Source organism: Medicago truncatula, chromosome 3, assembly GCF_003473485.1.
Source record: "Medicago truncatula cultivar Jemalong A17 chromosome 3, MtrunA17r5.0-ANR, whole genome shotgun sequence".
NCBI classification, from domain to species: domain Eukaryota; kingdom Viridiplantae; phylum Streptophyta; class Magnoliopsida; order Fabales; family Fabaceae; genus Medicago; species Medicago truncatula.
The window spans coordinates 40,300,575-40,328,398 of record NC_053044.1 but is presented as its reverse complement, the minus strand read 5'-3'; the positions used below and the strand labels follow the sequence as shown (position 1 = coordinate 40,328,398).

General features: G+C 32.4%; 1 protein-coding gene across 1 annotated transcript; it reads right to left on the bottom strand.

Annotated features, from left to right (window-relative positions):
• Positions 1-1,769: 1,769 nt before the first annotated feature.
• LOC25489632 (transcriptional adapter ADA2b) lies at positions 1,770-20,173 on the bottom strand. The gene is made up of 13 exons (XM_039832083.1): positions 19,885-20,173; positions 18,709-18,786; positions 9,084-9,262; positions 7,181-7,246; positions 6,956-7,048; positions 6,763-6,835; positions 5,776-5,833; positions 5,641-5,699; positions 5,468-5,545; positions 3,589-3,811; positions 3,061-3,271; positions 2,237-2,473; positions 1,770-2,126 (listed from the first exon to the last, which is right to left on the bottom strand). Exons 1-13 carry the CDS (start codon positions 20,171-20,173, stop codon positions 1,935-1,937), a joined length of 1,836 nt encoding a protein of 611 aa, XP_039688017.1. The 3' UTR covers positions 1,770-1,934.
• Between the last annotated feature and the right edge of the window lie 7,651 nt (positions 20,174-27,824).

Sequence of the window (27,824 nt, the reverse complement as noted above, 5' to 3'; positions counted from 1 at the left end):
AATAGTAAAAAAAATAAAAAATAAGACTATTTATAGTCACACCTCAAATAGAGCCAGCTACATTTAAATGTACTTAATTTAATCATAATATTCAAAATTGTCTTTGTTCATATAATTTTTTAAAAACTCTTTTCATTAACACTTTAAATCGATCTTCATCTCCTCTCACTCACAAATGTTCATGGATGTTTTGTCAAAAAAAAAATGTTCATGGATGTGTAACCAATTTCAATTTCAATGAAATATTAAATATTGAATCACAATATCTTTCGTTAATATTTTATCGAGAAAGCACAAATTCAAATACATTGCAATAACAACAACATGCACCCCAAGTTCATCAATGTTTGATTTCAAATCAATGGGAGGTTGAACAATCAACAGTAACTACAAATACATCACAAAACAAAATCAATGACAAATAAATCAAAACACATAGAGTTGCATATAACAGAAAATGCAACAACACAGTGATGTTTTTTGTGTTTTGGTATTGATCGGGGTGTATCTTATGATTGCATTAAACAAATACACATATCATAAGTTACTTCCAATCAATGTTAGTACAATTTTAAAACAAATAAAAAATCTTCAAATTCACCAAAAACATCAAACATGACAAATAATGGTGATGATCATCCAACTCCACCTCCACCTCCACAAATGAATATCAATAGTCCGAGGCAGCATGGACATGTTCATAGATTAGGACCGAATAAAAGATAAATAGAAATGAAGGCTGGATTTTTGAATATCATGTACGCTAATTCGTTCGCATGAATGGACCGTTAGAAAACCATAGTCCATTTGGAGCAATCCTATGAAATAGCAAGATCATTAGGTGCTTATGACTTATGGAGTATGAAGAAGAGCCGATGATATTCACAAGGCTATTCCCACATTCATTTAGTGGAAAAGTCAAGGATTTGTACTTAAATCAAACTACAACGGTGACGACAAATTGGAATGAACTGGAGAATAAATTCATCAATCGCTTTTATCCTCAAAGTAAAGTACAAGATGCCAACAATAGTCGTCTTCTCCTAAAGTACAACAGAATCCCTCTAGGAGGTATGAGAACATTACAAGTCTATGTTAAGAAAATGCCCTAATCATGGTTTTGATGATGCCACTCAAATTTACATCTTCAGAAATGAATTAGAACAACAACAATAGGATCAGTGATGTGCCAGAATATGTTGTAGATACTGTAAGATTATAGAATCCATGGCACTAGACGACCACAAATCTGAGTACAACAGAGGAAACACAGCAAAGAAAGTTAGATTGACTAAGATACAACCGATACACTCTTAGCTCAAAATAAACTCAGAAAAACTGTGAAGGAATTGTGTGGCACCTCAACGGATGAAAAACATGCAAGAAGAGAAGACCGGCTTAAAATCAATATGACAACAATTACCAAAGATATGATAATCAAAATTTCTGAAGGCCTCAATACCTCTTTCAACTGTATCGTCAAAATCCTCAAGAAAACATATTACAAGAACTTGAGGATTTGCTCAAACAATTTATGCAATCATCCCAACAAATTTATAATGCCGAGACATCACTCAAGAATCTATTCAATTTCTTTTCTTGAATTGTTTCTTTTCTTCTTAGAAACATCATATTAAGTTATCTCTTTACCCTTGCAAAATACGTGAACAAGGCGAAATAGAAATATGTCCCGAAGAGGGAACATGTGAAAACCAAAAAAAATGGTCTCCTAATCATGCTACCTCGTTTAAATAAATAAATCCTTCCTCTTTAAAATGAGTTATCTCTTTCTTATTTTCTGGTAGGTGTGTATTAACGAAGTTCTTTTTCTAATTATTTCTGTATGGGCATAGAAGCTGACAACAAATAAAATGGTACAAAATTGACCATAAGGTGTAACCATTTACACTTTTACAGAATACAAAAGCATATCATTATGCTTGAACAACTCCTTTTTCCACAAGCATGTCATAAATTCTGTCAATCTTGCTTGGAGAGAACTTGAACAGTGGATATGCATCAGATTTCTTGGTTACTCTACCCTTTGAAATTTCTAACTGCATGATCCGCGTAATGTTGAGGAAGATGGGTGGTAGCATTCTGATCTCATTACAAAGCTTTATCTCCTGCATGTTAATCCAAAAATAAAATTAAAAAGCCAATCAAAGCTAATAAAGAAATAGCAACATAAAATAAAAATGAAGTGGTAAAAAACCAAGGGAGAAAAATTTCTTACAGATTCAGATAGCAATTCAGCCCCTTCAAAATCACTGATATCCCATTCTTCTAGTGTCTTTGTGATAGCTTGTATGGCTGGCGGTGCATCCTTGGTACTAGGAAATGATTCTGTCTTGCCACTTGTTCCAATCTGACCACTTTCTTTACAGTTACCTTGTTCAGCTTCTTTTGTCCTCTTTTGTTCAATAAATTGATAAGCTTCATCAGAAGTTACACAGCCAGCAATTCTAGCTTCCTGCGAGATATTGCAAATGGAAATGGAATCATATCAGCACGCTTTGGCAGATGTGAATCATGTGGCTATAACTGATATAGTTTGACCAAGGTGGAGATTCAAGCTGCAGCTCCAACTATGGGTCATGTGCAGAAAGTATCTCTTTCTTTGAAACTCACCAACATAGCCCCTTCCTAAAGTAATAAAAACTTGTATAGAAGTGGCACGTTAACACCCTACTATCACCACTCGGCGGCGTGATTGATAAAATGAAAAACTAGATCACACAGCAGGCAGAACCCAAACTAGGCTCGATAGTCCTCTATTTTGGCAAATCAATTATGAGTGGACTATGTGGCCAAAGGAGAATTGTAGTAACTCAACCTTTTCTCTGGAGAGTTCTATGGGACAAAGTTTGATTGGACAAAATCCCAGTCAAATGCAACATACTAATTTTCAGTTTTGAGGTGGGGCGCAAAATCTAGAACCGCCAGTTGGTGGAAAAAGGGAGCAAGACTTCTGTTTCAAGTGCAGGCAGCATTATAGCCCCAGTCACCCATTATAAGCTAGAGGAAATAAAGTATGTTGACAGTAGCAGAATGTAATACCTTTAAGTCTTTTATTCTTTTGGCCAGTCGGTGTTCTCGAATAGCAGTTTGGAGCAACTCCTCATGCTCTTCTTTTGAGTGAAACCGCATGAAGACCTTGTACTGTTCACATATTTGAAGCTCTTCAGGTGAGAGAAATTTCTCAAAAGGATCTGGACAAAGTAAGTTTCTTTCAAGTATAAATTCTTTTCTGCGCTTTCGTTCATTTAACCTGCCAAGAAATTTTCATACTTACATATCAGATATGAAGGAAGACAGAAGAAAAATTGAATCAAAATATATGGTAAAAGAAACAGTATACAGGATTTTTGCAATACAACTTATCCAAATTTGCTGCTTAAAATTCAAAGACACGATACAGCAACAGATGACATGTTAACTCAGAATCAGGCTATCCCAGGGAAAAGTTAAAAAAAACAATCTTGAAATTTACCAGATTGTTTCCAAGACCATTTCTAGATGGTTAATTTTGTTTTCTTTTATTCGGAAGAACAAAATACAAAAGACAATAAAGTGAAGTTCCCTTACTTTTTTCCGTAGCCACGGAGCACCTGCAGTTTCATTTCACGTTCAGCTTCAGTATCAGTGTCCTTAAATTCCATTTCTGCCAAAACTTGCTCAGCATCATTGTCGTATTCAATCTCAAATTCACCTCTGTTAGAATTGTACCCTCTCAACACTTCCATAGATGGCTTATATTCCCCAGATAATTTAGGTTTCTTTTCACCAGCACTCCAACCTGCTTGAGATTCTACTAAAAACAAAAAAAATTGCAATTGAATGTATTAATACACGAAATACATGTAATCCAATTTACCAGTTAAGTAAGCACATGAAAATACAAACTATATATTTAAAAATATGAAACGTTAAATTGTATATGACGGTAAAACCTGAACTATTTGTGTCAAGAGCAATGCTCCAAGTGTACTACTGTTAGCAGACCCCAAATTAAAAAAAAGACAGATGCCAGGAAGACCCAAAGAACACATAAGAGAGTACGTAGAGACTGGGACCCGAGTTGGTTAATAATAATAACTGCATCCTAGATAATTAACAGAATAACAATTCTATTTAGAGATATATGTAGACCTAATGATTAGTTAGAAGAGTTATTCCGTTTTTTGGAGGGAAGGGAGGGGAGATGGAGAAGTTTAGGACTTTCAAACATCCTGGGTGTGTAATCTGATGCAGGATTCGCCTTTCTCTGCTCCAGTATTTCAGTTTTATATTCATCTCTGATCTCAAAATTTCCATTTACCTAATTTCAGGTCCAGTTGAATTAATTGTGCACATGTTCAATTTAAATCGATATTTGTGTCCCTCAAATGTTTTCGATGTCCAATTATCAGTTTTAATTATCTTGTAATACATTGTATTTTTTACCTATTTTTCTATTTCTACAAATAAATACATAGTCTCCAAACATCTTTTATGCATTACAATTCCGAGTCTCCGTTGGATGGAATAATATGTCTGAAGAAGTGTTTATAAGTGAGAGACATCTCTCTTCTTACTTGCCAATTTTATAATGTTATTAAGCTCAATCCAAATTCAAAGATGGTATCAAAGCCTAACCTAGACCCATACAGCTACTCACTATTGGGTCACTCGGCTGACGTGCTGGATGTTCAATCATGGGCATGAGGAGTGCGTGTTAAGAAAAGATCCAACAGGGACTTTTGTCCATGGAATGTGTTCAAAATGGAGAATGGATATAATAAATAGTTGAGATCCTCAAGATAAACAAATAACAGGATTAGGACTGATTACCTTTAAAACAAGTTGGGTATAAATAAAAGTTTATTATGAACGTGTTTAATGTGTGAGAGTAGTTATGTCCTTCGCACTACTTTGTATTGCATTGTTCTTGTTTAAAACCATATACATTCCTTGTTGTATGTTGTGCTTAGGGTAAGAGGAAATATATTCCACAATTATTGTATCTCTATAGTTAAGGAAATCTCTAAATATTTAGGATCAACTTTGAAAAAGATCTCAAATCTCAATTGAAACAGTGTTAAGCCTTCAAGCCCAATGCTGTGTGTGTGTGTGTAAGATTTTGTTATCCCATAGTCTGTTCAGGATTAAATTCCACAAGCAATCATAGTAAATGCTTTATCTCTTATCAGAAAAAAAGTGGCAAACCCTTTATCAGGTACGTTGAAGAATTTTCAAACATTAAATTGATCAATGAACTTTCAATGGCATTCAAAAGATTATCCCTCACGGAAAAAAATGATGTATTAATATTTGAAGATCAAAATAATGTTCTGAAATTCTCAAGAGACAAAACAGATATTTAGTCGTTCAAAATTCTAAAACTAGCGAATTTTTACATTACTGTCAAAAGTAGCGAACTCATCAACAGAAATTCCTACATCAGCAACAAAATAAGAAAACATACCTTCCACCTTAACTCCATCATTATTTTGGTTCACATTGGAAGCCTTCTTGGTTATACTTGGAAGAGCTTCATCGCGTGCTGAATTCATACCACCCATATAAATTATACCCACCGACATAGAATGTCACTACGAAATGGTAAAGAAAGACTTATTTTTAACCTATAGATTGTACCTGAGGTTGGCCTAGACATGTTTTGATTAGTGGTCTCTGCCTTCTTGGATTCTTCAGAGCTGAGATGTTGCACCAAAAGATTAGCAGACATAAACGAACAAATTGAAATAATCAGAGTTAATCGGAGAGGTTTACTTCATTCCATCAGAAAGGTGAGGTTCTTTCAGAGTCATTTCTGCATTTGAAGGAAAATCTGCATGAAGAACATAACATGGAACAAAAGCTTGTTTTATAAAAATAACATCCATGAAACTTGACATTGCAAAAGGCAACCAAAAAATCGGAGTGCAGAAAGAATGCATGCACCCCAACATTTAAAAAAAAGACAAGCAGGGAGTATAGATGATCCAAAGAAAAGTGATCAGTAAAACAAGCACAAGTTAGAAAACTTTCCTCAGATTTTACAAACGCTGTCGATCCGCGAGAGAATTTTTTTCAGAATTAGCCAAAGAAAATAATAACATAAACGACTGCATAGGCATAACACGTTGAAGTGTTAAACTTGGTATGTTATAAAAGAGCTAAAGAAATTATTTTGTTCATGGCAAGTAAAAATATGTATTCTGGATGAACTTCCACGTCATAAATATATAGTAGCATGTGGAAAATACACAATGCATTCTTTATCAGAAAATGAACAATCAACCTCTAAGTTTCTCCCTTTAATAACCAAACTTTCCCAAAACTGGGTCCAGATTCTGTCGGTGAAACTACAATTGAGAATAAATAACATTTTTCAACTTGCACGACATATACCTCTTTTGAAATTATTGTGGTAAGTAAATAAATTTTCACAAGTGGACTGTGAGATTAGACCCGTCGGATTAGTCGGTCTTTGGGTCGGATACCGTGTTTCAAAAAAAAAAAAAAGGGTAAACAAATTCACCTTGTGAATGGCATTGGAATATTGTGGCTCAAGTTGTTAGATATAGCTAATTGAGAAGCTTCCCCTATTAATACGAAATCTACTTACGGGTATAGCATAACCATTAGAGATAACTTAATATCATGGAATAAAGAAATCTAGTCATGGTTGCTGTGATTGTTGTTGAATAAAAAAAGTAATCAAGTCAAGCATGCAAAATCTCCACAAATTGTGATTTCGATCATCAAGAAGCAAACCTTTCTTGAGTTGATGTCCCTTTGCCATGGCAAGGAGTTCCTCTTTGTTCTTTCCCATAGAATAAGACAAATCCTACGTGCACATACAAACAATTACACCATGCATTCAAACACAGGTTGTATGTATGCTATCAATAACAAAGTTGTCAAATAGCCTTACAGGTAGAGGAAAACATGGCGAATTCAGATATACAGAATTATAGTGGTCAATACACTGAGATTTGCTTTTTGTCCCAACATTTTCAGCAACACCGTTCCAATTCCCAAACCCATACATGTCAATGGCCTAAAATGAAACAAGCTTGTTATGATACACATATTTTATAAAAAGAAATAAGGTAAAAATGCAAACAACATTTAACATATAGCAGGTAAGAAGGAAGAAGATAAAAAAGTTCCCCATACTCAGACCACATACCTCAATAAGTAACTTCTCTTCACCTGCACTCCAATCTGGAGATGTAAGCGGAAAAGATAGACTATCCTGTAAAAAGAAATATATTTTAAAACTTCATGTAGTACACAAATTCATCCATGCTGGAAACTTCATTCAAAATGAAATATTATTGCCTTCAACTTTAAAAGATACATGTATGCTGAAAGTACACAGATCAAAAAAGAGTTGAGAATTTCATTCAGCTTTTATCTCATTATGGTAGCCATAAAGGGAATAAATAGGAGGAAAGCTTGTGCTATGCTCATTACAGAGTTCAGAAAATCACTTTTTATGAGAGAAGTGATATATAAGCATATCTGATTAAATCAAATGGAACAAGTCAGAAACGGCTTATTTCAACATATTTAGTGAAAAGTATTTTCCGAGGGAAAAGAATAGCTATCATCCTAATGTGATACTGCACAATATTTATAGACTACAAAAGAAAGTACAAATAGTTTTCCATGTTACTAACAATCTGTTATTCATGCAGCAAATCATCACCATCAAAGGACTTCATATCTAGATAGTTAGTGTAATCTCTAGTATTTAGTTCAATCCTGCTGATTCTTCATTTTATTTTAGGAAATAAAATTTTATTACAAGAAAAGGAAAGATATAAAAAAACGAAAGCAAAAAAGATTCCATCCCATCCACAACACTGACATACAATATCACATAAAGAAATTTAAACAAAAACTTTATCCAACAACAACCAATAAAACATTTTCCTACTAGGTGGGATGGTTATCAAAATCACTAGTTAACTCGTGGATTTGTGTGATACTGCGATTCCCGGTGTCTAACTTTGGTCGACTCGGTTGAGGAAACTGTTTTTCATTGCTTTGAATGAAATTGTGAGTTAACTGGTGGACTTGCATAAACTCGTGATTCGCAGGTTTAGCACTAAGTTTATGAGGTCAGTTCTTTTAAATTTGGTCCAACTTATGAAACCCTATTTTCTTCTCTTGTTTACTAATGAACTGAGAGTAAAACGAACGAAAATAGTCTACAAGTTGCAACCAAGACACTCACCGACGATGCAGATGTTGAAGATCCTTTGTCATCTAGGACATAATTTGATGAAGATGACGATGACAATGGAGATGATGTCATTGAAGGAATGTTCATTTGAAGAAATTAACTCTTCTTTTAAAATGTTTAAACTTTAGGGATTTTTTTTGTTAATTGTGTCATTTGATCATTTATGTAGTTTAATCATAGGTGACGGTTAGTATGGTGGACTTAGAGTTGACCATCATGGTGAAGTTAAAAATAATCATTGATTCAATAGTAAATAAATGCAATAGTCAGATTTAATATGTTTCTTGCCGCTTTACTTGACTAATAGGTCACTCGTATAAATTCTTGACCATTGCCTTTGATTATTATTAAATCAATGGTTATTTATTAACTTCTCCATGATAGTCCAATCTTTTAAGTTCACCATGTTAACCGTCACCTTGATCATTTATAGTACTGTGCTTTATTATGTTGACTTGCGACTTTTTTATTATGGAATTGAAATTTTTAATTTTTGTTGTCTTGATGATATTATAAAAGTATATATGTCATGTGTAAAAGTTTTTTAGTATTATTTCGGGGCACTAGTTAAGGCCTTTAAATATTAAGCAGACTCATTGTTTACGATCCAAGTTCACCTAACGATCGGCTACATGGATAAAACAGCATCATGTCTAATGATAGACCATTTAAAACAAAACATTTTTTTATCTGTTTGGCCAATAACATTTTGTGGTCTCCCTCCACCCTAGATATTGTACATTCCTCCAATTTTATTTTCAGAAAAGAAAGAAAAAAAGACGTGACTACGTGAAAGTAACACAATAATTATAAAGCAGGAACAACTCAGAAGATTTCATACCATAACCCGATATGGATGATTGCTTTTATGAGGAGTCAACTCAGCACCAACAAAGAAGCACTCTATGCAGAGATCAAAATCTTGACACACAGCGCATTTGATGTGAATCTTCCCTGAAATATTTTTTTTGCAGTAATTACAGTGATATAGTGATACTTTGCCATCAGTTATTCCCATGCCTACAACATTTAGAAAACGGTGTTACAGAAGATAATATCGGTCTTTTGATGAAAAACGATAATGTGTTAATGAAAATCACCTGCATATGAAGCTTCTAAATCATCAGCATTTAAAGCGACCTTTTTTCTCTTCGACCTAAAAGCAGAAAGCAAAGAAAGAAACAACATTACAACATATGTGGCATTAAGCATTCAAGCAGAATTTTAATGCATCGAAGGGCATGCTTCAAAACAAAAATCTACTAAAACTAAAAAAAATAAAATCTAGGACAACAAGAAGCACACATTGCTTCTTTCATAAGTCCACTCACCCCTGCTGAAGGGATGAATTTTATTTTTATTAAATATGAATAAGAAAAAGAACCGATATTATGCAACTATTCACAGGAAGACCATTTCAGATTGAATTTGTTATTTCTAATTGTCATCTTCAAACCTGGAAATGCAACCACCCTATTACATACTTGTTTTAAACAATATTAATCATAGACCCGCTAAATGTCTATCTTAAACATCAAATATATTTTCTCACATAAAAGGGACAAACAGTAAAGAATGAAAGAATAAAAAAAAATGTATTCTTGCACAAATATTAACAGCCTATAACTTTCCCACATTGTACTTTACACCTTCGAAGTTGAAACCCATGAACAAACCTATACGCTTGGAAAATCTTATAAACCGATTTGACAGAACATGTAAACAACTAAACACCTAAAGGTAATCCAAAATTGTTTGTTGCCTCGTTGTGGGCGAATGCAGAAAGTGGAGAAGAAAAATATACATGAAATTCAACTTGGTTTGACCTATAGCACAGTAAGGGACTAGGCCACTTATAAAACGAGAAAATTGAAAGTTCACTAAGATATGATCAATGAAGATTATAAAAAGCAGCCGCTCTGCTCATAATTACCGATAGTTTGTACAATCTAAAACCAACTAATCCAGTCACTTAACCCCCTCTCCTAAGTGACATTTAATATGGGACACAGGGAGTATGATATTCCTGCCACATCACATGTTAGGCGAAGCCCGTGGTAACTAGAAGCTACATAACTACAATTTCCGGAGCTGTAAGAAAAATAAAATCCACAACATCTAACTGAAATTTTCCATGAGTTGAACAAAAATGAATGAGTAGTTGAACACAGTTGCATAGTAAAATGGGAAATGGAAAATCCTTCAATAAACATGTGACTCGAGTTTTATAAGATGGCTTGATCATGTCATTCTTTTAAATTGTTCATGTTATATTTAATTAATTTTCTGTAAAGATGATTTGTGATATGACATTATAACTAATTTGATCCATATAACCAACCCTGCCTTAGGAAACCAGACAAGCCCTAAGATGGTTTTTAATACCGTTCTAAGTTTTATGAACAGTTAGAAAAATGAATAAGAAATAAAAGTGACTTGGAATGTAAATTAATTTAACCACGGCCACTGAATGAAAACAATGAAATAATCTTCCAATCCTTATTCATTGTTTATTTTCTCAATTTGAAAAAGAAAAATTATCCCCCCTTCGTTGTCCAAAATCCACCGCTGAAAAAATTATAAGGATTTCGGAGTAATCATAAAGGACTAAAGAGCAAGACGCATAAATTCATACGAATTACGAAGCAATATCCAGTGACTATGTGCTCTTATCAGAGGCAAAATCTTTATTATACAATCATAAATGAATGATCAAAACTATATTTAAGCAAAACAGCCTCGGCTTTATGGTCAATCAAGATCTATGTCTCTCATATTCCAAGCTCTCGCTTAGTAGATCTTGCTCATACCAGACCACCTAATAGTACTCTTCTATTTTGTCTAAAACAAACACAATTGTAAAAGAAAAAATGGCATAAGCACGGCAATAACATTAATGAGAGAGAAGAACTGGTTCTATAATAAACAAGGTTTCCTAGTCCTGTGGCAACCATTTGAACAGTTAGAAATAAATAAAATAAAAGTAAAATGTATGTACATAGGAAGTATAAACACCACTTTCAGCATAAGATAAGAAGATAGAATCAAGATATATAAAAGTTCCGCTAAGTGTACATTTTGAAAGAAAAATGTCCGGAATAAGAGGAATTAAATAAGGGTAAATCACATAACCTTTCCATGGTTGTCAGACTCACGAGTTAACTTGTAAACTCTGACGAGTAAACTTGATGTTTAGGTAGCAATAGCAAGTCAACGAGCACAGACTCGTTTTTCAGTATACTCTAGTAAATTCATTTCAACTCGGGTAGACAAACGATTTAAGTCACGGATTAGAGAGATTTATGGCAGCAAAACGAAAAAATGTCCAAAACGCAGCTTTGAGTATGTTTCATTTGTTCCATTTAGCCTTTTCGATCATAGCCTCTCATGAGCTCTCGGGCATTCAAGTGAAACCTTTGTCCTTCAATTGGGATTTAGACCTCCAACCTATTTACGATTGAAGCTTCACCCAAGCTCAGACCTTTGAGCAAAGACTCGGCCCCTCTTTAAAATTTCACGTAGAGTTCCCTTTGCAGACAAGCTTTTGTCCTTCTAGTGAACACCTTTGATCGACAAATCTCTAGCAAAGGCCAGCAGAAAGTACTGCACAATCTCCGATGATTTTATTTCCCTCTTTCAACCTCAGTTACAACCCCCCGATGCTAGGAGCAATGTGTTGCAGGTCTAAATCTTTAGTCTTTATTGGATATCAATTTCATGATTTAGCATTTTGATTAGACTCTTTCAATTTCACCTCTTTATTGGGATCACCATTTAACTTATTATTCTTTGGAATGTGATTTTATTCTTTCAGTTTGATTCTTTTAGTTCTGTCATGTAGTCTAATTCTCCATTTAATAGCAAGATTGTGGTTTTCTATTTTGCTTTATTTGAATTGGTAGTCAAATTATTATTTTAATGGTATTATATTACGTCTACGTGTCACTTAAAGGTTACGAGTCGAGTCTACGGAAGCTCTCCTAGCTAGTTTAAGAAAACTCTCGAGTTCAACAGGTGACTCTAATCTAAGCATTCCTTATTCAATTATAATTAAAATTTTAAAATTTTCTCAGTTTGGAAAAAGATAAATCACCCCCTTCCAGCCCTTCTCTAAAATCAAACCCTAAAAGCCAATGAGGATCTCAAGAGCAAAATACACAAACACATACTTACGACACGTAGTCAAGTGACAAAACACTCTCATGAAAGGCATCAATCTTATATAAACAAGATTAATTTATCTCGCCTTTACGCTCTCACTGAATATGTCTTCTTCCTTCTCATATATATATACCTACTAGTACGCCTCTTTTGCATAAAAAAAAAATATAACAAAAAAAATTGGCATAAGCATAACAATAACATAAACAAGAGAGAAAATTGGATTTCATAGTATACAAGAATTCCTGATCTTGAGTCCAAAAAAAAAAAAAAAAACCAGAAAGTCATGGAGAAAAAGTTGATGATATGTTAAAGTTAAACCCTAATTCTCAAACAACGTCCAAATTTCCTTAGCATATAAAAGGATGGTATAACCTTGATCCCTATTACAACCAAGAATGAATATATAATAATTTAGGGATTAATTCATTTCATATCATTGTATAACGTGAACAACACATCAGAAGAATGTAGTATATAATTAGCGTTCGTGGCAAGTTTCATTTGATAAGATGATAGCAAGCAACAAAGAAGAATTGATAATGAGAAAGAAACAAACCTGTTGTCGTGAGCAGATGAGCGTGACGCGGCGCGGGACTGGCCCATTTCTCAGTAGCAAGCAGCAGCTCAGCGTTAGTTTTGTGGGGTATTTGCACTCAGAGAATCCAAACCTTTGAAGTGGAACCGTTACTTCGTTTTTTTGACTAAAGTGGAACCGTTACTTATATACTACAGCGTCTCCTCATTTTTATGTTTCGTTCCAGCGTACCAATTTCTTTCTCCAATTTTTTTTTTTTTTTTTAGACTTTTACATATCTCGAATTTTGCTTTTTAGTGTCACCAAAATTCTTGGTCATTGCTGTTAAGTAAAGTGTAGTAGGATACTAGTTAAGAAAATAAATAAAGTAAATATTTTTGTAATATTTTAAATATCTCTCTCGAAATTCTTTCAAAAATATGAAGAAGATACATAAGAGTTGACTTAAAAATAAGAATCAAAAGTCTTGACGAAAAATATATTTGGTGACCAAAATCTGCGGAAAAAATTCAAAGAGGTTGAAAAATTTTGAGATATTTATAGAGAGAAAAACTTATTTAACAAAAAAAAAAAATCGACTCATTTTTATGTTTGGTTCTATATATTCAAATAAACATATTCCCTCCGTTTTAAAATGAGTGTCGTTTTAACAAAAAATAATTGTTTCAAAACCAATGTCACTTTCAGTTTTCAATGCAATAATAATTTTTTCTTTTCAATTGTATCATTCAATTAATATTATATACACTACTTCCAAAGTATTATGTTTTCTTTAATGAAAAACTAATCAATAGTTGATTAGGATAATTTGGTAAAATAATATCTCTCTTTCTGTTAATTAATGCATTTCTTAATATGTGTCTAAAAACCTTAAACGACATTCATTTTGAAACGGAGGGAGTACATCACAATCCAATTCAGTCCGTCGAATTTTTCTTGCGATCTAATATAGTCTTTTATGAAAATAAGAGTCATGTTAACAAATGTTATAAGGACATTGTTTAAGAAATCTATAAAAAAAATATTAAAAATAGTAGTTAAATACATATAAAAGACATAATTATGCAATTTTCTATATGACATTTATCAGCATTTCCTGAAAAATAATATTATTTTTTTTCAAATAGTCTAGCGGATAGAATTCATCTTTTTTAAAGTGAATAAATGGAGTGTCCAGAGTTTGAACTCTGACCCCTATATATAATAATGTATGTCCCTGCCAACTGAGCTATATTATTTGATTTATATAATTAAAAAGAAATATGTATTGAACACAAAATTTGTTATCAACAAACTACCTTATTATCTCTAAAAAAAAAAACTACCTTATTATTTTTTTTTTCTTTAAAAAAACAACAAGGTAGTTTTTATACAATTAACAAGTCAGATTTTATACGATTTTTGCTCTTTATAAATTTTGTCTCTCTTCCTGGGTACAACATCAACACTTATTTAATGTGTATTTTATATATAGTGTGAGATAAAGTGTTAAGACCCATTTTAGCCTTAAGAAAAACTGTAAGACTCAATTTAGTCTTTAAGAAAGAAAAAAACAACTTTTAATCCTTGAGAAAAATAAATTGAGGCAGCTTGGTTCCTATCTTTTTTATCCATTGCTTCGATGATGGAGGAAAGAAAATAATATTATTGTTTATTACTAGTTTCTTATCAGAAAAATATAAATAAAGAAATAATATGTATAAGTAAAAATTTCTTTCAAAAAATATATAAGTAAAAATGACATGAACGTCACTAAGCAAAAAATTATATGTGATAAAAATAAATTAAAATAAATACTTCATTAAAATTAGAAAATAATTCCAAATATAAAACAAACAAAAAGAATAAACATATTAAATAATTTCCTAACAAAATAACTATTTCTAATTTTTCTTTTTGTTTATTTCTACTAAAAAAATAATATTCATAATTTATTAAATTGGAATTTGTTTATTTGATTATTACAAAATAAATTTTATATTTTTGTAATTTCTCATTGTTTGCAGTGAAAATATTGTTTAAATTTAATTTGTCAATAATATTTATGTCATAAACTCTTTAACCAACATAGCAATGACAACTCAATCATAAACTCAACTAAAAGAATAAAATTTTAAAGACCGTCACGCCTACGCCCAATTTTTAACTATAACATTTTTTCATTATTAGAAAGGTAACATTTTAAGTGCGTTTAAATACAATATAATATTTGCTTTTGTTTTCTACTTTAGAGTCCTCCTATTTTTCTTTTTTCTTTTGTCTTCTAGTATACAAAGTATAGGGTATATATAGACTTAGGCTTAGAAGCAATGTAGTAGCCAGACTATAATCCAAAGTCTCGGTCAATTGAAGATAGATAAATTTAGAAAGAGGCTTCACATTCGTTGTATCAAAAACAAAGTGTTGCTTTTAGCTAGACAAGGATGTGAAACTTCATTCAGTTGGTTATTATTAGCAAGAGTAAATTGAGATTCAGGGATCAACATTGCTTTTTCAAAAGAAATAAATAAACATGCATGTCTTTCCTTCCTTTCACCTTCTCTATGATCAAACTACTGCTAATCATTTTTTTTTTTCTTTCTCTTTTTCACTTTCTTTTATTTTCTCCATCAGTGAAACCAAAAATAAGATGATAAGGACTAACAATATCATTATTTTTCTTAGGGATTAAATTGAGTATTGTGATTTTTTTTAGAGACTAAATTGATATTCGTTCAAATTTTTCTGTGTCTAAATAATAAAGCTGAAAAAAATCTTAGGGTTTGTTTGAATTGACGGTTTTGAAAGAAAGAACTTACTTTTTTAATTTAAATTAAGAACACTATAAAACATTTTTCAAATCAAATAAGTATACTTGAAACAGAATGTGATTGTTCATCATGTTTTCTTTTAAAAAAAGTAAAATATCAAATATACTTTACAATATAGTTCTAACCCTTCAAAATTCTCTCTACCAAAACCCTTCAAAAACTATGTCCCATACAGAATCAAAGTAAATTGTTGAAAAAATAACAGTTAATGTCAGTTTAAACTTTGTAATTAACATAGAAATAACAACAATTTAAAAAAATAAAAAATAACTTCTTGATAAAATATGAGGGAGTAAAATTAAAAGAATGGTAATGTGAATTTTTAACCACTAGACTATTTGATAAAAAAAAAAAAAAAAAACTAAATCATTAAGTTTCATTATATTCAACGTCATTAACATTTTTTGGAGTTTGGTTTCGCTCCCTTAAGAAATCAATTTGGGCATGGTTGTTTATTTTTTTGTCAAATAGATTAGTGGTTAGAATTCACTTTTTTCAAAGTGAATAAGTGGGATGTACGGGGTTCGAACCCCGACCCCTGAATTTAAAAATGCATATCCCTATCAACTGAGTTATGCTCATGAGGACAATCATGGTTGTTCAAATCCCTAATTTGATTTTTTTTACCAAGTTCAAATTCACAAATTCGAGGATTGTGCTTACAACACAGGGAAGATCCAAACTGAAAAGGACAGACATGTAGCATAGGTAAAATGTCGCATGAAAACTTGTTCAGTGCTACATTTTGTTTACAAAAATAATATCTATAATTTAAATGTTTAGTTATGTGCTATTGTTTAGAAGACAATTGTTAGGGTGGAAAAATGTCTTAAATGATGCATAGCGCACCTTTTTATTAAGGGTTAAATCGAGTAATACCAATAGACAATAAGGATGGCTAGCAAGGGTATGCTTGGTGACTAAGAAAATAAAATATACTACATTGATCAGGTTCATAGTGTAATCTTAGGGACAAGATGAATAGAGGGACTAAGTCGATGTTTGGTATAACGGTGATGGGTATGTCAGAATTCAGATGATCCATCATGATTTTTCAAAAGTTATATAGTGTGGTTTTTGCAAAATCATGGTGAATCACTATAATTTTGACATACCAACGATGATATCAAATATACACTAAAAGATGTAGGACCCGTTTGTTTAAGATTTTTTTAAAAAAAAATCTATTTTTTTCCCTTAAAAAAATAACTTTTTTCATTTTTAAGTGTTTGTTTGAGATTTTTAGAAAAATCATTTTATCAAAAAAATCTATTTGGATCCTAAAATGAAAAGCTGTTAGGATTAACTTTTCTCAAAATCTATTTTTTTCAACAACAAGGAGATAACACATGTACAAGTTAAAACTCTTTTTTTTTTTTAAATGGATTTTCATGGGTATTAGGCAAACAAAAATAACTTCAGTTTTTTTTTTTAATTTCTAAAAAAAATCTCTAGAATCTTTTAGCATAAAATATTTTTTTTTTTAAAGTTAAAACAAAGGCACCCGTAATCTTTTTGTTGAGAATATGGAACATTTATGAGTTTTTCTAATTACATCCTTTTTAATCCTGGTTGTACCTCAAAATGATAAAATTACCCTTCCATAAAATTTAATTTTCAAAAAGCATCTTCCTTTTTTCTTGGTTACACCCTAAAATCATCTTCAGTTTAAGTAGGTCATGTAAACTTAGTTTCAATAGGTCATGTAAACTGAGTTTAAGTGTACATACTTAAACTGAGTTTAAGTAGGTCATGTAAACCGAGTTTAAGTGTATATTTAAAAGTTCAACCTTGTTCAATGATTCTACGTAATCCCAGTTTAAGTATGTACATGTAAACTTATTTTAAGTAGGTCATGTAAACTGAGTTTAAGTGTACATACTTAAACTGAGTTTAAGTAAATCATGTAAACTTAGTTTAAGTAGCTCATGTAAACTGAGTTTAAGTATTCATACTTAAACTTAGTTTAAGTAGGTCATGTAAACTCAGTCTAAGTATATCATGTAAACTGAGTTTAAGTGTACATCTAAAAGTTCAACCTTATTCAATGATTATACGTAATATCATCAGAGGCGGAACCACTCACATTATTGTGGGGGCTCGTGCCTGCACTAGTTATTTTAAAACCAATGTATATACTAGTCATTTTGGGTGCTATATTTTCAAGGAAACTTTGGAGTACAAGTAGTTGAAATTTTTATTGGTTTTCTTACTGGTAGTCCAGAACATGAGAAAAATTTCAACCTCATTCATTTTTGTACCTCATCATAACTTGATGACAAGTATAATTCCATTTATTTTTTAAGAACAAGTATACTTAAATTTATATTGCATATTTTGTATCTTAATACTTTTATAATTGCAATTTTAATTTATTTCAACAATCAATATATAACGTGTTAGAAATAATTGTTATTCTTCATTTTTATAAAACATTCATATATTTTTATAATTTAGATGTTGCAGAGAATATTATGATGTATATGTATACTCTTAAAAATTATATTTTTCATATTACATATATATAGAATATTGCCCCCCACTTCATGTAATCCCTAGCTCCGCCACTGAATATCAATTTAAGTATGTACATATAAACTTAGTTTAAGTAGGTTATGTAAACTGAGTTTAAGTGTACATACTTAAACTTAGTTTAAGTAGGTTATGTAAACTAAGTTTAAGTAAATTATGTAAACTAAGTTTACATGAACATACTTAAACTGAATTTAAGTTAACTTCAACAATGTAAAACTGAAACTGTCGTACAATGCAGTTGAACAAGAAGAAGAAAATTGAAACCAGCGTTATTGAAAAAGAAAAAAAATCCACTTATTTATATGCAATCGAGTATGAATGAAAGATGTTTTGATTCACTCTTTAATCTGTAAGTTATTTCATAAATAACAAAAGAAATAACTACTTAAACAGCGGAAACTTAAATTAGGATCAAGGCATACCTCCAGCCATTGCTCCTGCTTGAAGAAGTTGAGGCTCTTCTAAACCTTCCACAATCTCACTTTGATGGTGTAAGTCTTCTGAATAGAGATGTTAGGCTTAGGGAACCAAAACTGTTGAATTGCAAGCCTTTATATAACTTCTGCCATCAAGAAGTTATGGTACGTGCAACAACTACTCCTCATTCCAAATGGGATAGTGGGCAGTTACTATAATTGAGGGAAAGAATAAAAGACCACTTTCTGCTTAATGGGTAATTACCATAATGGACCCTTAATGATAATTACCACTTATTTAAATAATAAAGGGAAAAAATCCAACATTCTTCCACTTGGTCGACATATTCTTTCACTCATGATAATAAGAAACAAAACACATGGATCATAGCGATAAATCCTCTATATAATCAAGTATTATCTTCTATGTATCACAATGTATTATGTCTCTAACCAAATCATATAACTTAATGAATAAACTCTTATCATTTATGTTTATTCTGGTTCCAAACTTAAACGGTATTTCTCGAAATCAAATGTGTACACTTTAGAGGTCCAAATATGAGAAAATACCATATAGTTTCATAAAACTAAAATCGTTCTTACAACGAAAATTAGGCATAGGAACCAAATCCCATCCTTGCTACATGATCCTTAAATTTGTCGACGGTTGCATGCCTTTAGTCAACGGATCATCAGTCATCAATTCAGTGTCAATATGCTCAATAGCAATTGTTTGATCTTTAACGTGCTCCCTTATGGCTAAGTACTTAATGTCGATATACTTGATTCAACTTTTACTTTATTATTCTTAGCCATAGAGCCGCAACTGAATTGTCACAAGACATACTTAATGGTCTAGAAATTGAATCCACAATTTCCAACCCAAAATGAAACTATTTATTCATACACCATGTGATGTAGCCTCAAAACATATACAAACTTAGCTTCCATTGTGGAAGTGACGGTCAAGGTTTGCTTTGTGCTTGTTCAAGAAACAACCCCGCCGGCTAACAAAATTATGTAACCGGATGTTGATTTTCTTGAATTAGACACAATCAGCAAAATCTGAATTAGAGTAACCTTTGACCTCTAAATGTTCAGTTTGCCTATACATAAGCATGTAGTTCGCAGCTTTCTAATATTTCATACTTTGATTACTATGAAATCTACTTAATATACCAATTACAAATGCAATGTCAGGCCGTGTGCGACCTAAGCATACATTAGGCTTCCAAACAGCGGGAGCATATGGAATATTAAGCATTTGTTCCCTCTCAAAATCGGTCTTCGGGCATTGTTCCAAATGGAACCTATCACCCTTCACAATAGGTGCTACACTTGGTGAACAATATTTCATCCGAAACCTCTCTAAGACCTTATTGATATAAGCCTCTTGTGACAAGCCCAAAATTCTACGAACTCTGTCTCTTTTAATCTTAATGCCAATGACATAAGAAGCGTCACCCATATCCTTCATATCAAAACTCTTAGAGAGAAATTGTTTCACCTCATAAAGCAAACCTTTATCATTGGTAGCAAGTAAAATATCATCCACGTACAAAATAAGGAAACAAATTTTACTCCCACTGGCCTTCTGGTATATACATTAATCCATAATGTTCTCTACAAATCCAAAAGAAGAGATGACATCATGAAATTTTAAATACCATTGACGGGAAGTAGTTATTAAATACATTTGTTATCAGAGCCTTCTCTATACCTCTGTCTTGCTTTTTGTTTTCTGCAATTGGGTAATTCTGTTGCATCCCGTTTCGATTCACATTAAAATTCCTATTTCATGATTTTGTGGTTAGATTTAATTTTTGAAATAAAATCAGTTTAAAATCGGAATTTTAATACGTGATATGGAGATGTTTCAATCGGGTCAAGAGACTCATCAAGAGGTTGAAGATGCATTCTCATAAATTTTCAAAATTTTTACTATCGGTCATTCAGTTGTGGGTGTGCCCCATTTTCTCCAACCGACTCAAGCATCAGCATTAACCAATTTTAGCGCCATACATTATAATCATAATTTATTGGCTGTTACGGTTTGTTTTTAGTTCTACTGCTGTTGTCGTAGACTTTTAATTGTTGCGACTAATATGATTGAATTCTTTAATTTTATTATTACAATAATAAAATATTATGCTATTGTGTCATGGTTTATTTGTTTTAAGCTTCATGATGCAGTTCAACATATATATATTTTGTATCACTATGTTATATTTGGTACCTGCATTGTTGCGTGGTGGTAGTATCACATGCTTATTTCATGTGTGTTACGAATATGACACTTAGTGTTTGTATGTTGTATGATATTTATGCCTAATCATACAATTCTATAAATTAAAATAAATTGCTTACGGTTTATGTAATTTATTTTAAGTTAAATGTCTAGATGATCTATATAATTTTAATTAATTAGGGAGTAGCCACAACATCTTTAATTATGCAAGATTATATATTAAGTGTTTAAGAAGATCATAGTTGTGACATTGATGGTAATTAATTATGTTGAACATAGTAAATCTCATCCCACATGAATTTTTGCTATGTTTTTGTATAATTAATTAGGATGAAATATCAATTTATATTTTCTAACTTACCCTCAGGAATTAGGAAAAGGAACATAAATTGATAGTTTTGTTATTCAGTTATATGAATCTAATTGAATAAAGTTTTAGCCTACATGCAAATTTTATGTCACTAGGTTCATAGTTTGAAACATGATTTACGTTGGTAAAACATGATATTTGTTTTGTAGTCTTAATTTTAATTGTAATTAAGCATGTGCTTAATTTTGCAGCTATGAATTTTTCTGATTTTAAGCGTGAAATTCCCCGAACTGAATGTTGAAAACTATAAGGTGTGGAAGGAGCGAATTCTTCTTTATTTAGGGTTGATGGATATTAATTATGCTATTCGGAAAAACGAACCACCTTCAATTACAAAAACTAGCCTTCCAGATGATGTTGATCGTTATGAAATGTGGGAACGATCCAATCGTCTCAGTGTGAAGTTCATAATGACCAACATCTCGATTAGTATTCGTGGTTGTTTTGATCGACATAATAATGTCCGAGCATTACTTAAGGCCATTGATGAACATTTTGTACCATCTGATAAGGCACTTGTAAGCACCCTTATTATGGAGTTTTCAACTATTAAGCTCATCCATATGAAAGGTGTGCGTGAGCACATTATGCGAATGAGTGACATTGCCGCACAACTAAAGACACTTGAGGTTGACATGTCTGAATCTTTCCTTGTTCATTATATTTTGAATACCCTTCCACCTCCGTATGAACCACTAAAAATTTCTTACAACACACATAAAGAAAAATGGTCAATTAATGAACTCTTGACCATGTGTGTTCAAGAAGAAGAAAGGTTGGCGGTGGAAATAAATGGGTATACTCTGATGAAGATAGTGGGAAAGGACATGATTTCGAACCATGCCAAGGAAAAGGGGAAAGGTAAAATACCTCCCGATGGTGGAATTAAGAAAAAGTTCAAATGTTCATTTTGTAATATGAATGGACACATAAAGAAGGATTGTTCTGAATTTCAGAAATGGTTTGAAAATAAAGGTAAACTAATCTCATTTGTTTTGTTATGAATCTAATATAGTTGATGTTATTTATAACACTTGGTGGATTGATTTGGTTTACAATCCATATTTCTAATACCTTGCAGGGTATGACAAGCCTAAGGAAACCACTTCCAAGTGAGCAATGCATCTATTCAGGAATCAAGATGCGTTCTCATGTGGAGGTTGTTTGAACATGGAATTTAGCTTTAATTAGTGGCTATGTTTTAAATTTGGAAAAAACATTTTATGTTCCTAGTTTTCTAGAAATTTAATTTCCATTTCAAGACTTGTACCTTTGGATACTCTTTTAATTTTTATGAAATAACTTACATTTGTTATCAGAGCCTGCTCTGATACCAAATGTAAGTTATTTCATAAATAACAAAAGAAATAACTACTTAAACAGCGGAAACTTAAATTAGGATCAAGGCATACCTCCAGCCATTGCTCCTGCTTGAAGAAGTTGAGACTCTTCTAAACCTTCCACAATCTCACTTTGATGGTGTAAGTCTTCTGAATAGAGATGTTAGGCTTAGGGAACCAAAAATGTTGAATTGCAAGCCTTTATATAACTTCTGCCATCAAGAAATTATGGTACGTGCAACAACTACTCCTCATTCCAAATGGGATAGTGGGCAGTTACTATAATTGAGGGAAAGAATAAAAGACCACTTTCTGCTTAATGGGTAATTACCATAATGGGCCCTTAATGATAATTACCACTTATTTAAATAATAAAGGGAAAAAATCCAACATAATCTTCCATTGAGATTAATTGAACATCAGGATTGTTTGATCGTTGGTGGGTGAAAGAGAGTGGAATTTTAGAGTGACAATAAATCAAGATTTTAAGAAAATGTATATAAAAGGACAATTTTATTATTATTAAAAACTTTTTAAAAAAAACTGGGTATAACCAGAAATATATAGGGTGTGAATAGAAAAACTCAACATTTATCCATCTTAAAAGCCACTATGCATATATTGTCTATATTTCATATTTTACTTGAAAAACATGTTAATTTTTTCAATAAATTATCACATTTACATTCATAAAATGTAATTCTATTTTCAAAGTGTGGAAAATATGTATTTATATCTGTGTTTTTAACTTTTGGAGATAATGATTTATATCAGAGTACTGAAAATGGGGTTTTGTAACCTTCTTTTATGTATTATTTGAGTTACACAAGAGCATCATTGAATCATGTTAGTTTTGCAATCTCCTACTTGTGTTCTGTCTTGCATGATTCGAAGTTGTTAAGCGTTTCTCATAGTATTAATGTTAAATATGCGTGCGCTCCAATTGTATGGGTACATTTCAATGTTGGGATTTTCATGTTGCATCCAAACACGGTTCTCTTCTCTCTCTCTCTCTTTTTTTTTATTTTTTTTATTTTTTTTATGGTAATAATCATAGTTTAGGTCAGGCAATATTTACAACGTAGGGAAAAAAATCTCAATGATATGTTTCTTGCTTGTAACGCAAATAATTGATGTGTTGTATTAGTATTCTAAACTACGAGATATCGAGTTTGATTATTACTCTAATAAAACATTGAAATAATCTCTGTGAGCTTAGCTCAGCTGATAGGGATATTGTATATTATATGCAGGGGTCGGGGTTCAAACTCCGGACACTCTTTTTTCAAAATGTGTTTGAGTCATCGTAATCAAATGTGTCCGAGTCATGAAACCTGGTCCCTCACACAGATTAATCTTCATATTCAAAATACGGCAGATTTGATCAAGTCAACCTTCCATACCGCGTTTGCCCCTCACCTTGACCGTATGGTTCGTTGGAACAACAATAATTTCAATCGCGTTGTGCTTAATGTGGACGGCAACTGTTTGGGAACTCCAATTCGAGCTGGATATGGTGGTATTATTCGGAATTCTGTTGGTTTCTTCATCTCAGGGTTCTCCGGTTTTCTTGCAACAACGACAGACATATTGATGGCGGAGCTTATACATCGCAGTCTGTTGCTGATAGTGGAATTAGGCGTTGAGGAAATGGTGTGTTACTCTGACTCTATGCTCTCCATCAAGCTTCTCACTGAGCATGCTTCCAATTATCATGCATATGCTCTTTTAATACAAGACATTAAATACCTGCTTCACACTCGAAACTTCTCCATTCATCATTGCCTCGGAGAAGGGAATCAATGTGCAGACTTCTTGGCTAAGCTTGGAGCCACCTCGAATGAAGAATTTGCCAGCCATGTTACTCCTCCAAGTGACCTCCTTCCTTTGATCAGGATCGACGCAATGGGAACTCTTTTCCCTAGAGCTTAGGCTTTTCCTTTTTCTGTTCGTCTTTTTTTCTCCTTCTTTTAGCTTTGTAACCAAAAATAAAAAAAAACACTTTTTTCAATATCATCTCTAACATTCACTTTTTTATTAGGCGAATCAATGGGAGTCTCGCATAAAATAGTAGGATCTAGAATGATTTAACCCAATAAAACAATAAATGTTAAAGAGAGTGTTTAGAAAGAAAGTATTTGAAAGAAAGTGTGTTTCTAAAACTTCTCCACGTAACAATAGAGGTGAGATTCGACATCATATCAATTGAATGGGGCAAAGTTAATGGTGCTGAGCGTTTGAAATAAAGTACTACAACAAAAATCTGAATAAAATATGTAGGAGTCTTGTATGAGCGGATTAACGTGATGAACTTCATGAGTCAAACTAGACCAATTGGGTATTTGACTGGTTTGAAATTTTGAATTGAATCTATTACAAAAGATATTTTCTTGGATTTATATTTTTTTCAACTTGAACTGGTTTGATCACCCACTATTTTTTCTCGAATAATGTAACAACAGTAATCATAAGTATTACCTTGAATTTAAACTAATAAGGTAATCAACAACTATACCATCATCAATCAAGTTTCATCTACCAAAATCAATCTGTGCAAAACACTTTCTTACAACACTACACGCTGCCTGCCTATATCATGCTGCTTGAACTAACCCCCCAAAAAAAGAACAAGAAAAATTCACTCCAGAATTTTGTATCTCTGTAATGCAACCATAATCAAGACTGCATTATCTACAATTGACCGGTGAATCTACACAATGGTTCACTTCAAGAGTGTCACATCTTCATAATAGCTAGTTAAAATGAACACATGGTTTAGAAAATGAAAATATAAAATGTTTCCACAAAGTAAACGGGGTCTAAGCTTCCATAAATTTACTAGTCACTTTAGAAGCTTGTGGAGTACCATTAACTTCTAAAAAACAAACCATTCAAGCAGTAAAAATAAACCAGACTTCATCCAATTCCATACCATAACTTCAGAGCTTCCACCACCTTAGCTAAAGCATACATGGTTCTAAAAAATCAGTGTATTCCTTTTTTTCAATATTAAAATGGTAATTAAAAAATTAATGAAGAGTGAAGCCACCTTTGCACTGATCAACAGTGACAAAAAAATCAACATCACCACCAGAACAGAAATCAGTAAGATGCATCCCTAATAAAGTGCATATCAGGCACAATCAATAACCCCAAAAATTCTCAGCAGAACTTTAAAACAAGCATAAACAGAACCTTAAATTCTCATTAGAATTCACTTTACTCAAGTAAATTCAGATTTCCAACTTCCAACACCACTCCTTTCACATAAATGTTATTCAACCGAAAGTGGCATGATATATCTACCTACCCTTAACACTTGAGATCCATAACCCTCCATCATTTGCCTAATCCCATTATTATCGCCAAGAACATGCAAAAACAACACAAAAAATCAGGAACAAGCGAAAATCACAAGATGGAATAGGCAAATTGAACACGGGTAACAATGAACATGGACGACTTCCTGAGTTTAAAGAGCGGAGAAGAGGAGAGTTCCAGATTGACGAAAGAGTTGTGTTGCAGAGCTTAGAGAGAATTGTGAGGTTTCACTTGGATTGGATGTGAGCGTTGCAAGGATTCAACGTGTTTAGTATTTTGGTTTAGGTAAGATGTGAGAAGTCTGCATGTTTCGTGTTTTGGGTCATAAGCTTTTGGGAATTCATAAGCTTGTTAGTGGAGCTTATGGGAGCTCATAACTCTTATGATATTTTCTCCCAGACAGTTCCATAAGCACTTATGTCAGTAGAAAAGCTTAAATAAGCCAGTCCAAACAACCCCTAAGTATGATAAGTGATTTATGAAAGAAAAAGACCCAGACTTTGGTAAGGATACTGATGATTATCTCGAATATGGCAGGTAAAAGATGTTAATATTTTGAAAGCAGACAGACATAAAAGAGAGAAATATTGAATTACAAAAGAAATTCATGACTGCTCCAAGGACAACAATAAAAGAGGGTGGATTTTTACAAGTTTGTTGAGATCAATTATATTCATAGATGTTGCTAGTTCCCGTGGAGATAAACCAATGCTAAATGTAGGAAGCTCCCGTAGACTATTACCATATCAAGTGAACAACTGCTTAGTTAAATTAACTAACCGTTAAAAACGAATATTTGAAAGAAAGTGATTCGAGGAAAGAGGAATCAGTGACCAATGCAATGGGAGCCCAGAAGGGGGGGTCAAGAAGTATTATCATCAACAATAAAGCAAGACAAAGAGGTCTGTAATGGAATCTCCATTAACTTGTCCAATACAAGCCCTGCTCAGAAGAAAATTCAAGAGATGAAAAGGGAGGAATGTGAAATCTCTCTAAAAGTGGCTCCAGCTGTCCAAAGATCATATAGATTAGGCTTTACATTGCAGTTCATTTTGATTACCTACTAAAATAAAGCTCTTGCTCTTCCAATTTCAAAATGCATGCAAGATTAGAGAATGAAGCATGTTTACTATTTGATAACTCCTATCCTATACCTATTTATATTGCAGGAGCATCTATAGTTTCTCTGCCTAAAGAGTGTACTGATGCAGTAAATATAAGTCAGAGACAAAGCCTATGAAAAAAAAACAGGTAGAAAATGAAACACAGAACCAGAGTTACCATTAACAATATATTTTCTTAGTGATCACTAAAATTTGATCATCTTCATCAGCAGAACAAGATCAGGCATCAATTATAGCTTGAAATCCCAAAAAATAATTCCTTTTACCAATGGGAGGGAGCAATGTCAAGAAACTTGGTGCATATCAGTTTCTATCATAGTGCCATGGTGATAAAGATTTGGTGCTTTCCTCATGACAATACTGACTATGACCATACACAGATCCAACGAAAAATAATTTAAGAGAAGTTTATTAGGAGGCCTATAAGAGCAACAAAAAGAAATGTATTCCCCTTTAACTGCATGTCAGAGTATACTTCCTGCAGATGCATTTTGTAGATTTCTCTCAATTAAATAAGTATGCTACACTTTAAGCTACAGCCTAATAGTTATACAAAGAATACCCGTGAAACTGAAAATGAAACATGTAATACCAGCAATAATAAAACTATATAAGGGACATGAAAAATAGAAGAAAAGGCTTCTTTTTTTTTTTAAATTGAAGTGTTTATTACATGCAACATTATCCATTAGCATGTGTTTGAAAGGAAACACGTA